Below are 12,859 nucleotides of genomic sequence, written 5' to 3'. Positions count from 1 at the left end.
TGTGGGAAAAACGGGGGAAATATTTTTTATAGGAAAATGTACCTACGGATTCTGTAAAATTTCTAATTTACGCGGGCGAAGCCGCGCGGGACATCTAGTATATAATATATTTCTTGTGTGCATGTGTATGTGACTGAACTCCTCCTAAACGACTGGACCAATTTTGATCAAATTTTTTTTTGTGTTCGTGGAGATTCGAGAATGGTTTAGATTTACAGTTTGGTCTACTGGAAAATGTTTTTTCAATTAATTTCTTATTTATAAGGAGTTGTTGATTTTGGAATGTTTTACATTAGATCCGGCGGACGGCGCTATCATCGCATTCAATATTATTCTATTTCAATTTAGAATAATATTGAATGCGATTTACTCCGCCGTTTGTGAACCGATTTTCAAAATTTTTCTTTTGGTATATGTGGTATCATCCCAATTTGGTATTATATTCACAAAAGTGGTGATCTGATGAAGGATGCATAAGTAATCGAGGGAACTTCTCAAAATTTATATGGAAACATGTGGTGACTTCGGTTTCGTGAGAAGTATTCTAAGCATGATTTTGCAGCGAGGTATACCTGGTATACCGTGGTTCGGAAGGTGCTGAGAGAACTCCTGATTCTTTATAGATACAAGTTTGGGAAATTCGGCGTTGTTTTAAGAACGGAAAGCATATGCTACTACGCAAATTACATTCATCATCATCATCATCATCACTACCATTTTATACCATACATCGTCCCATGGTTATGACTTATGAGCCTATAATGACCCTGTTATTGGTACTTTGCATAGTCTTTTAGATCGAGACTCGAGTTTGTCAAGCAATAATTTAAAAAAATCGATACTTCAAGTTCAAGCTCAAGTAATCATACTCTCAAGCAATATTTGCTTGAGAGTATATTTGCTTGAACTGAGAGTATGTAAGATAGTTAATTTATCGAATAAGACTATAGGCTATTTATTATCACGCTAAAACTAATACGACCGAAGAAACTCAGGAAAATGTGGGAAAAACGGGGGAAATATTAGAAATTACGAACTACTGGAACAATTTTTATGGCAATATTTGGCACAGATATAGAGTAAACCAAGTGAAGGGAGTAGGGACATAAGAGCTATTTTTATGGGAAAATATCCGGTTTCCGTAAAATTCCTAATTTACGCGGGCGAAGCCGCGCGGGACATCTAGTAAGTATATAAAATTCTCGTGTCACAATGTTAGGCCGCGTACTCGTCCGAAACGGCTTTACTGATTTTAACCAAATTTTATATGCATATTCAGTGAGTCTGAGAATCGGCTACTGGCTACTTTTTATATTGGTAAGTGCATTTGTTGAATAAATAATAGTAAATTATTACAACTCGAGATTGACGGCGACCATTGTTTGTGCGACGGGATAGCGATGGACGTTGCCACGGTGACATACTTATTTAGTCACTTCAATTTAAAATACGTCCGAAATATTTTATATGGCAAAGAAACGTTTACCGGGACAGCTATATACTTATAATATTTTTTCTTCACGCCCAACCTGCTAAACCAATTTTTGAGAATGAAGATATTTTGAGTCCCGGAAAAGAACATGGTATACTTTTTATCCCAGAAAAATGTACGGTTGCCACGCGATAAACTGTCATCTAGTTTTTCATAAAATTTTCTGTTCGTTGAAGCCTGATGAGTGATGAACTTTGGCAAATTGGCCCCGGTTGTGGCATTTGGTGGCCAGATGTTAAGTACATCACTTAGATCACCTTCTAGAAGAATGGGATTTTTTTCTTTTCAAAGAATTGCCCAACTTATTGTTTTATTTCTTGGAATTGTTTGATTTTACTCAACTTTCTATTGAAGTTTAGTAAGTTAGAAAAAAAGTCTATAGAACAATGCACTACTTAATAGATATTATTAAATTAAAAACCGGCCAAGCGCGTGTCGAGCCACGCGCAATATAGGGTTTAGTAGTACCGCTAGTTTTTTTAAATTTTTGTATGGTCAATACAAAAATTATACATAAATAACGTGTTTTACACTACAAGTAATAACATCATTTCGGTTACGTTCAAAGGAAAAAACCTATCCAACGACAACCCACACGATGGAGTGGACGCGAAAAAAAAATTATCCACGCTTGATGTGTAGGGAAGGTACTTTAGGAAGCGTGGAGGCCGCAAAGGAAGATCTTTCGACCGAGCGAGGTCCTATGCTCGGTCAGGCGGGAGCCCAGGTGATACATTTCAGCTGTCATAGGTATATATGTTGACGCGCTCAGAAAACTTCGATGGCGCGATGAAGGAATGTTAGGCGAATTGTGGGTACCGCCACATCACTCCCCCCCGAAGTGAGTTCCAGTGAGTCGGAACTGTTGCAGTGAAGTACCAGTGAGTCGGATCTGTGAAGCTGCTGCACGGGATCCAGTGAGTCGGATAGCTGCCGTGCGGGGCCGATGCTACGTGCTGACCAGAAGAGAAGTGCTCTGCTTGCTGACCGGTCGGTGGGGTGAGAAAGCCCGGTGATGCAGATGAGGAGTCGCCCAGGCCGCGGTAAATTGCGGCTAGTGGACGAGGTACCCGATGAGGCGATGCAGGCTGGCATGTGCGGAGGGGTGGGGAGTAATAATGATGAAGGAGGCGCGTTCTGTCGAGGTATTCTGCAGATTACCTCCTTAATGTGAGAATAGAAGACAACACAAATCGACCACGAACATACTACACGCATCTTTAACTCACATAAGGCAAACTGGACTCAATTTCGTGAGAAACTGACCCAGCTGATGTCAGACAGACAACTGACTATACAAGACATTGACACAATACATAGCACACAACAAATAGATGAAGCAATAGACAAATACACAGAAGCAATAACACAGCCATGCAGAGACACTATGCCGACCAAAAAACTCACACAGAAATTCACGTTGTCGTGGTGGAATGATGAGCTCGCGCAGATGAAGAGAGAAGTCGCTACGAGCAGCACCTGATCGCAGAAACCGTGTAGTTGGACTGTACCTGGAAGCGAAAGAGAAGTATAAAAAGGCAGTGAAAGAAGGAGTTTTGCTGAAAACAGGATAGGGAAGGGGTCTGGGAGGGCATCTACAGAGTGCTGAACAGAGTTGGAGGGAGGGAGGAGGATCTGCCCCTAGCAAGGGGCAGTGAGACCCTCGACGCCCGAAGCTCCGCAGAATATTTGGCGGAGACCTTCTACCCCGCGGACCTGGAAAGTGATGAAAGCGAGGAATATCGACGGACATGCCGGCGTGCGGAGTCCTTGGACTACGAACCGCCGACGGGCCCGGACCACCCTCCTTTCATCATGGAGGAGTTGAAGAGAGCCGTAGGGTCCTTCAACCCAAAAATGGCCCCCGGGCCGGACATTCTCACGTCCGACATCAGCCAGCACGCTGTAGATTCTAACCCGGAATGGTTCCTTGCCCTGCTGAATAAGTGCCTCACTGTCGGTTATTTTCCCGAAAAGTGGAAGCAGGCGACAGTGGTGGTGCTGAGAAAGCCGGACGGGGAATCATACAGGGTACCAAAAGCTTATTGACCGATCGACCTCCTTCCTGTTCTCGGCAAAATCTTCGAAAAGATGCTGGTCGCGCGACTTAGGTTCTACCTGTTGCCCAAAATAAGCCCCAATCAGTATGGCTTCATGCCCCAAAGGAGCACCGAGGACGCCCTCTATAGGTTAGTGAACCACATCAGAAAGCTGAAGGAGGAGAAGAAAATTTCTGTTGTGGTATCACTGGACATAAAGGGGGCCTTCGACAGTGCTTGGTGGCCGGCCATTAAGTTTCGGTTGGCTGAAGTTGGGTGTCCGGGTAACCTGAGGCGGGTTATCAGCAGCTACCTGAGTGGAAGGTGTGTGAATGTTAGGTATGCCATTGGACAGCAACTGAATAAAATGCGACTGAAATTCTGCGACTCACAACTCACAAATTACGCTCGTTTGGCTTCACCCTAAAACTATTATTTATTATGGGCGCCTTTCAGTTTAAATGGTCAGGTTGAAGGTTCATATTTGGCATGGGAACGTTTTTAGTCGACTCTGCGTCACAGTTTATATTTTTACTGTCAAATAGTTCACACTACTCAGAACTCTCCTTTCCTCCTTGGAGTAAAGACGTGCCTTTGCCTTACCGAATGCGCTTAGCCAAAATAAAGCGCAAGATTATGTTTCATTATAGTAAAATTAAAATAAGTAATTGAAAAAAAGGCGAAACAACTTAAATATTCCAATATTAAAGGATTCTGGGAATCCTGCTTATGTTTCCAAAGCTGTTTTATTGGTCATTGTTCTATTGTTATGTTTGTTTTCTCTGAAAAAGCCACAATAGTTGTGATAAAATACTGTAAACGCCGTTCAGTTGTTAGACGTAAAACAATAAGTTAATAATATTATTTAGTAAGGGATTAAAGACAAGCCTTGTTTATGACATAATATTGTGTGTTATGGTGCTAATAGCTTGGACCGCGCTACACCGGTTTGGCAGCGGCGAGGAAAACACTTTCAGTGTGATGTGATTTTAAACTCTATCTTCATTATTGTAATACATAGTATAGCTTGAGAAGTCTACGGCCGCCCCGGCCGCTCATTCGGGTGTGGCGCGCTGCCATTCCGGTGTGGCGCGGATCTCAAGTTACGACTTGTTTTGTTTGTGAGTAAAGTTGTTATTGTTGCGATGGCGTGAGAAAGAATGTTGAGGCGCGTTAAATGAATAAATGGGGTTAGATTTTAGAACCAGAGTATAAATAAGACGTTCTTAGTGCTATCGAGTTAGTCATAAGCAAACTGTCCTGCAGAAAGACTAAAGAGTGAGTCTAAAATAGTCGTGTAAAAGACCAAAATTGTATTATATAGCTGTAGTAGTAAAGTCGGGGACAACTTGATATGCCACAGCCCACAACACTTACAAGTTACAACTTGATATCCGAATATGTTGAATGGTATTTGTTGTTTTGAACGCGGTAGCGAACGGTCTGGAACGGTCATGCACCGCTCAACAACACACGTAGCAAATATTAATAAAATTAATTAATATTTCGTGAGTCGCGCGGCTCACAGCCGCTGCACCGACACCATGGCGCTCGTATCCAACGAGCTGCTGGCTTTCGTACAACACGTCGTCAACATCATGGACGAAGATGGCATCGTGCAGCTCTGCAGGTCCACCTACACCAATGAGATCTGCAAGGGCAGGCTCATGCTGTACGAAGCGCTCGGCAAGACAGCGCAGATGACGTCCCGGAGGAGAGATGGAAGCGAACGAAGCTTGCAGGACATCATCTCCCTGCTCAAGCAGACTAATCCTGCGGAATTGCCGGTGTTTGTGGCCAGGTAGCTCCACAATAGCCGGCGGTATCGACGGACCACGTCAACGTCTCCAGCCTGCTCCAGAAGTTCAACATCATGAAGGCAGAGCTGGACGAGATGCGAGGTAGGTTGGATGCCTCGGAATCCACCATCAGTGAGTTACATAGTGAATTATTACAATTAAAAAGTAGGTTATGTAGGTCACCCGAGCATCTGATCGACTCGATAAATATGCGGAGCTCAGCGCGACTCGCCGTTTTGCACGTCAGCGAAATCGAGTGGGTCAGCAACAGCCGCCGCCGTCAGCTCGCCGTCCGCGTCACCGCGTGACGTCGACACGAAATTTAGGCCATCGACTCAAGTGAAAAATTATGCAAGCGTCGCTGCTTGCCCCGCACCGCCCCCGCGGGCAAAGGCAAAGGGGTGCAAAGGAGGGCCGCAAGGCTGAACATCTTCCACTCGACAGGGACGAGAGCAGGAGGTGCGACGAGCGGGGCTTCATTCTGGTGGAGAGGAGGAAGAAGAGGAAGCCCACCGTCCGCAACCACCGCGGCACCGTATCTTATGTGCCCGAGCTGCGCCTGCGGAGCGAGGTGCCCGCGACGCCGCTCTACGTGTCGCGCCTGCACTGGTCCATGACGGTCGAAGACGTCGTAAACTACATCCGCGAGAAGACCACCTACACCTTGAGGGTGGAGCGTCTGCACTCTCGCCACAAAGTGAATTTCAGTTCCTTTGTGGTGAGAGTGCCGACTCAAGTTTTATCCATCTTCGAGGTGGAGGAGTTCTGGCCCGCCGGTGTAGTTTACCGGAGGTTCCGGGGGAGGCTCCCGAGCGAAGCGCGCATCACGTCGCCGAAAGAGACTTTACGTGATAAAGTGTAGTGTGATTGTGTGTGTGAATGTGCAAATAATATATATTATAAAACTCAAAGGTGACTGATTGACATAGTGATCTATCAACGCACAGCCCAAACCACTGGACGGATCGGGCTGAAATTTGGCATGCAGGTAGATTTTATGACGTAGGCATCCGCTGAGAAAGGATTTTAATAAATTCCAACCCCAAGGGGTTTAAATAGGGGATGAAAGCTTGTGTATAATAATACTTGTTGTGTATAATAAAACGCGAGCGAAGCCGCGGGCAAAAGCTCGTATTAGGATAAAATTGTTCGGCGTGCATCCGTTGTCTGATTGCCATAACACAAGTTTTTACTTAGCATGGGATTAGACGACGTGATGTACGCTACCTAGCTTTTATACTATTGTATATTATTGTATGCTTAATAAAGAATTTGAATTTGAACACATTATTTGATGATTTTTACATATAGCTTTTCCTGAATTCTATCATATAGCTTTTCCATTACCCAATACCTTCTTCTTCCTTGACGCCTCCGCTGTCTAGTGTATAAGAGTGTGGCTCTTGAGTCTTGACTCGGAGGTGGTGGGTTCGATTCTCGCGTTAGAAACATATTATTTCCGAGTTTGCTTAGGACGTTGCAGGCTGATCACCTGATTGTCTGATAAGTTAAATGACAAGTTAGAATTTAGATGATTTATGCGTCAGACGGGCATGTAAATGTCGATCCTGCGCCTGACCTCTCGCCAGTCGTGTCGGCTGTCCGTCCCACTGGGTTATGAGAGTAGTAGAAAGTGCTATTGTGTATGGCGCACACACTTGGACATTATAAAATTACTGAAAATGTAAATGAAAACCGCCACCAAAACCGGTGTGAGGGTTATTACCACAAATATCTCATACTATCACCTAGGTGCATCATCTTCACACAGTTTGCCTATAACTGCGCCAAATAGATAAAACGAGGCTATACTTGCTAACGCACGTAGAGACTCCGTGGCACATAACCTGTTATGAATAATGAAGGGGGTAACAGTGGGCTTGTACATATCTCTGCCATCGTAGCATCCCGAAATAGTACGCCGAATAGAAATCACTAATTTAAAATTGGAATGGAATGGATAAAGCACTAAAGGAGAATGAACTAAAGTGGTCCGAATGTCGACCACTTATAAGACTTATATTGACTTATTATCCATTACATATAAAGTAGCTTTCAGTATTTTTTTTTATGAAATAAGGGGCAAACGAGCAAACGGGTCACCTGATGGAAAGCAACTTCCGTCGCCCAAGGACCTTTTAAGAGGGAATAGGGTAATAGGGGAGGGTAGGGAAGGGAAGGGAAGGGAATAGTTGAGGGTAGGGAAGGGAATAGGGTAGGGGTTAGGGGATTGGGCCTCCGGTAAACTCACTCACTCGGTGAAACACAGCGCAAGCGCTGTTTCACGCCGGTTTTCTGTGAGAACGTGGTATTTATCCGGTCGAGCCGGCCCATTCGTGCCGAAGCATGGTTCTCCCACGTATAAATGTGGTAGAGCCATGCTTGAAAAAGTATGAAAAAGTATGATAGAATATTATTTTTTTGAGTGAAATATAGTTGATATTGATTCATCGATTTTATAACATAATAAAATATATATTAAGTAGTTAAAGATGCAATGGATCATAATATTATCAACAATATTTAATGGAATAAACGGTAGAAAACTTTTTTATTTCTTTATAAGTACTTAACTTTTTACTGAAATGATATTTTTGGTTGCGGTCCAGTTATATACTTAATGATTCAGTAATTAGCAGACCATTACATTTGCACCAAACTCAATACATTTTTATTACATCATCAATATTTTTCATAAAAAATATTAAAAACATGACTTTTCATTCAGTTGTAACTTTTCACTGACAGGATATATTTGATTGCGGTTTGGTTACAATCATTCAGTATTTAGTAGATAATTTTACTATATGAGGTCTCGTTAGTGGTGGACACTTGGACCAAACTCCATACATTTTTGTCATACTCCTTTAAAAATGTACAACGGAACAATTACTTTTAAAATTATAAATTGGGCTCAGGTGTTAACGGGTAAAACGTCTGAAACGCGGCGAAGTCACACTCAAATTCTTAACTCCCCCACAGGACAGGCTTCGCCTAGCGTGGGGGCCAGAACTGTTGGTTAGTGTTTACTGTAAACTGTTATCTATGGAAATAAAATTTTATTTATAAAAAAAATGCCCATGTGCGTCCTCCGCTCACTTGACAGAATATGACAGCCTGCCAGCTGACAAGATGTCATCTTCTGGATATATAGCCAATTGAGCAACTGAACACGCCCAAATCCGTAAGGACCTCACCGCGTCGCCATGGCGATGAGGCCACTGGCCAGTGACGTTACGATGGCAACGTCTGGCGTCTCTACGTCGCCGCAAAGCGGTGTTCTTCTTTCTTAAATTCTATGAAGATTTAAGAAAATACCCTGAAAATCTGTTCAAATATCTGAGGACATCACTAAAATCAGCGACTGATTCAGTGACGGAGCATACAAAGACGTGCAAACAACTGGCAACGTCAACAGTCGCCGCATGCGGAGCGGTCGACTCTGGCTTCGCTGGCGACGGCGACGTAGAGACGCCAGGCGTTGCTATGGTAACGTTACTGGCCACGGTATGGCCATGGTATGGCCCAAATTCCGCTTGTTCTCCGACAAGTAAAACATTTTTAAACGATGTTAATGTTCCAAAAAACTAATATGTAATTCCAGTTTCTACTTCGGTTCCCTTAGTTTTTATTATTCGTAGGTTTTATTATTCTCTCTATTTTTTTACCTGTGACATTACACATATGTATAATGTAACAGGTAAAGAAATGTTATCATCTAAAGCTCTTTGTAAAAGAGTCAACAGCCACTTAAATATTTTAAGTACCGCATTCCTTGAAATCAACTGATAAGTTTCAAAATTACGTAGGTACCTACTTAAATCTTAAATCATTATTTAAAAGGAACAAAATTCCCGAACAATAGTGATTAACACACAAAAGAATGTAAAAAAATGAGTCATCCATACTAATTATCTTATCAATGCGAAAGTGTGTCTGTCTAGTGTCTGTAGTCTGTACGTTACCTCTTTACCTTTAAGACGACGCGACGCCTTGATAACTTGGCTGTAGCGATATCGATTTCTCTCAGCAATGACTAAAGCTAAGAAATTAAAGTTCATTGTCAGTATTCATCAAGTATTTGTCTTTGAATTACCAATAGCATAACACGATTGGTCAACTTTTGTAACACAGAATAATCAATCAAAAAGACCTCTATAAAAAAAGGGATTCCTATTTTTGCCAACAGAGGAGAGTGATTTAAGCTTCCAAAATTTGTACATAGATTGGTTCAAGCGTACACTTTAATTAGCCCAATGCTTATATGAAATGTATTTATGGTTTTTAAATTACGCGACAAAAACCATTTTGTCGCTTACGCCCTTCCCATTTTTTGCTGTTCATAGAAAACAAGCAATCTAAAACATATCCAACACGTTATTGATTTCGTTATATCAAATGTTATATTAAAACATATTTGCCGTTTCTACGTATTAAACGTAGTAGTCCTAATGTTGTTGAAACTAAGGTCGAATTTCACCCATTGGGCGATCTCTAGTTCTTATAAAGATCATTTTTTTTTTACAGAAAGCTAGATATTGCAATAAAGTAATAGTCAATACTTTTGAGAATATTATCCAGTACAGCTGAACTAAAAATCTCCTCAAAAACATGCATCCCTATTCCCTAATATAGATTTGACCATGAGAGAGCAGCGCTGAAACAATTACATATAGACCTGTATGCAATTTCGATAACAGTTCATATTGTACGCAAATTCTTTTCGCCGGGTTACTATTAAGTATCTATTTAAATTAAATTTTAAGAGGAAATGTTATTCTGAAATCCAGTTAAAAGTTTGGAAATATTTCGATAACATGTTGAATAATTATTAAAATGTCGTTAAAGTTTAGAGTAGTTTTAAACATTCAACGCGGATGAACGAAAATTACTTGAATTTTAATATAACCACTAACAGCCCTTTGCGGCCTTGACGCATAATATTAATATGCGTGGAGGCCGCAAAGCAAGATCTTCCGACCGAGCGAAGGTCGCTTTGAAGAATCATGTTATGATTCATTATTTATATAATTACTTATTTATTATTTATTTATTATGTAAATATCTAGTAATTCGGACTAATTTTACATTTGTCAGTTTGACAGTTTTGACAATTAATTTGCTGAATTGATTGAGAGGAATTGCTAAATGTGACCATTTTAGCCCCGCAGGCTTCGATCACTAATATATTAGACATTAGTGATCGAAGCCCGCAGGTCTTTTTTATGAGATATTTGAATTGTCATATCTTGGTGAATTTTTAAGCTATCAGAGTCATTCTTTCAACGATGTTTCTATTTTTTAAGTGTCATTTACCGATAAGAAAAAAAAATAGTCATCATGCCTATTGCTAAATGTGACCATTTTAGCCCCGCAGATGTTGCGACTTGTGAGTGTCCATGGGCGACGGTAGTTGCTTTCCATTAGGTGAACCGTTTGCTCGTTTGCCCCCTTATCTTATATATGTTACGCTCAAAGACCAAAATCGCACAGTGAGCGAAAAAATAGCTCACAACGCGTTGTGGTCACAGTGAAACAGCCACGACGCGTTCTGGCAATTACTAAAAGACCATAGCAAAATTCGTGTCGTGGCTGGTATGTTATTCGTTTTTCTTGATTTTGTTCTTGATTGATTAATTATGGAAGATAAAGTATTTGAATAACTATGCGTAGTGGGTAAGTACTACAAAATATTTTTTCGTTTACTAAATCACTGCATAACGTGTTTATCATTATTATTTATAAAATATCCATAGTTCCATACTAATCGTACTAATATTATTACTGTCTGTCTGTCTGGCGCAAGTGGGGATGAAACTTTTTTCACGTCCACCCCATCGTGTGGGGTGTCGTTGGATGGGTTTTTAAAAAAATATTAATATGAGTATTCATAGATCATTTTCCGTTTTAGGGATCTGTAGGGGTATTATATGTATATTGTATGAGTATTGTTCATGTATGTAAACGGCAGTACGGCCAGTCATCGGGTGTAAGTGCGCGCGATTAGTTGCGCCCAATAAATATTCAATATATTATCTCTGATTATCATTCCCGTTAGGGGTCTCCTAAATTGGTGACCCCGACGTGATCTTTGTGCAAAACAATGATGCACCCCGCTGTGGCTGGACAGTTTCCGCCGAACCCGGCACCCGCCAATCCGACGACTCAGGCAGTAATCAAGACAGAGGAATCCAATTTAGCCACAATTTCGGTGTCGACAAGAATTCCCGAATTTTGGGTGGAGCTACCAAGATTATGGTTCGCTCAGTTCGAGGCCACGATGAATCCTCAAAAACAAGGTGACGACTGCAAGTTCCAGTTGGTGATATCGAAACTCGGACGCGACGCACTCCAACAAGTGTCGGACATCGTGTACAAGCCGCCAGACAGTAATAAATACCAGGCACTGAAGGACAGGCTGCTTCAGGTATTTGAGGAATCACCAGAGAGACAGTTTCAAAGGCTTGTGAGTGAATTAGACCTCGGCTCGCAGAAGCCCTCGCAGCTCCTCAGAAAAATGCGAGAGCTCGCTCGAAATTGTCAAGCTAGTGAAGAGACGGTACAGAGCTTGTGGTTCTCGCGTCTACCTCCAGCGGTCAGAGCTGTATTAGCCGCTAGTGCAGACCAAAAACTGGACAACTTGTCGCCGATTGCGGATAAAGTGATGGAGAGTATGCACCAGACTTCCTTAACGGGCGAGCTGGCCAATATAGGATGCCATTCCGCCCAGGTGTCTGTTGATAAGGAATTATGTACGCAGATGAACAACTTGATGCTGGAAGTAGCTGCTTTACGGAACGAGGTTCGAAGAAAACCGCGATTTAACTTCAGGGGACGCTCAAGATCAAGAAGCAGATCGAGGTATGGGTCTAACTCTGTGGCTAGGACCCCCGAGAGTCCTGACTGGTTGTGTCACTATCATTTCCGGTTTGGAGCCAGATCCAGAAGGTGCGAAGAGCCGTGCAATTTTAACAAGAGACCGTCAGCGGAAAACTAAATGAGGCGACCTCCGAGGAGACGGGAGATACATCCGCCGGTATGAAAAATTATCGTCTCAGTATTTATGACTGTAAAAATTCATTGAGTTTCCTTATTGATACAGGAGCTAATATTTCAGTTGTACCTGTGACTAAAGTTAGTAGATATTTTAAACGTAGAAATTTTCCATATAAATTGTACGCCGCTAATGGGTCAGAAATTCAAACTTTTGGTGTAATAAACTTAGAATTAAATTTAAACTTAAGAAGAGCCTATAAGTGGTCTTTTGTAATAGCTAACGTGAGTCAGCCCATTATCGGAGCTGATTTTTTGAATTATTACAAGTTGTTAGTCGATATTAGTTCAAAAAAACTTCTCGATAAAATTACTAATTTACATGTAACAGGGCCCTTGATCAATGGTACCGATTCCTTTTTAGTGAGCACTTTTAGTTTAGCTGACTCTTGTTCCGATATTTTATCAAAATATCCTAATATAACGAAACCTTATAATTTTAAAGAAATACCTAAGCATAATGTCTATCACTACAT

The 12,859-nt window shown here is 41.7% G+C and overlaps 1 protein-coding gene across 1 annotated transcript; it reads left to right on the top strand.

The window, feature by feature from the left end:
- The first annotated feature begins 11,433 nt into the window (after positions 1 to 11,433).
- LOC121733327 lies at positions 11,434 to 12,327 on the top strand. The gene has a single exon (XM_042123544.1). It carries the CDS (start codon positions 11,434 to 11,436, stop codon positions 12,325 to 12,327), a length of 894 nt encoding a protein of 297 aa, XP_041979478.1.
- Positions 12,328 to 12,859: the final 532 nt, after the last annotated feature.

The sequence above is a fragment of the Aricia agestis genome, chromosome 13 (genome assembly GCF_905147365.1).
Source record: "Aricia agestis chromosome 13, ilAriAges1.1, whole genome shotgun sequence".
NCBI classification, from domain to species: Eukaryota; Metazoa; Arthropoda; class Insecta; order Lepidoptera; family Lycaenidae; genus Aricia; species Aricia agestis.
Note: the sequence above shows the minus strand (reverse complement) of the source record. Positions and strands in the feature narration are given on the sequence as shown.

What these genes read in the sequence shown, in the direction of transcription:
- LOC121733327 (XM_042123544.1), top strand. Translation starts at nt 11,434, where the DNA reads ATGATGCACCCCGCTGTGGCTGGACAGTTTCCGCCGAACCCGGCACCC.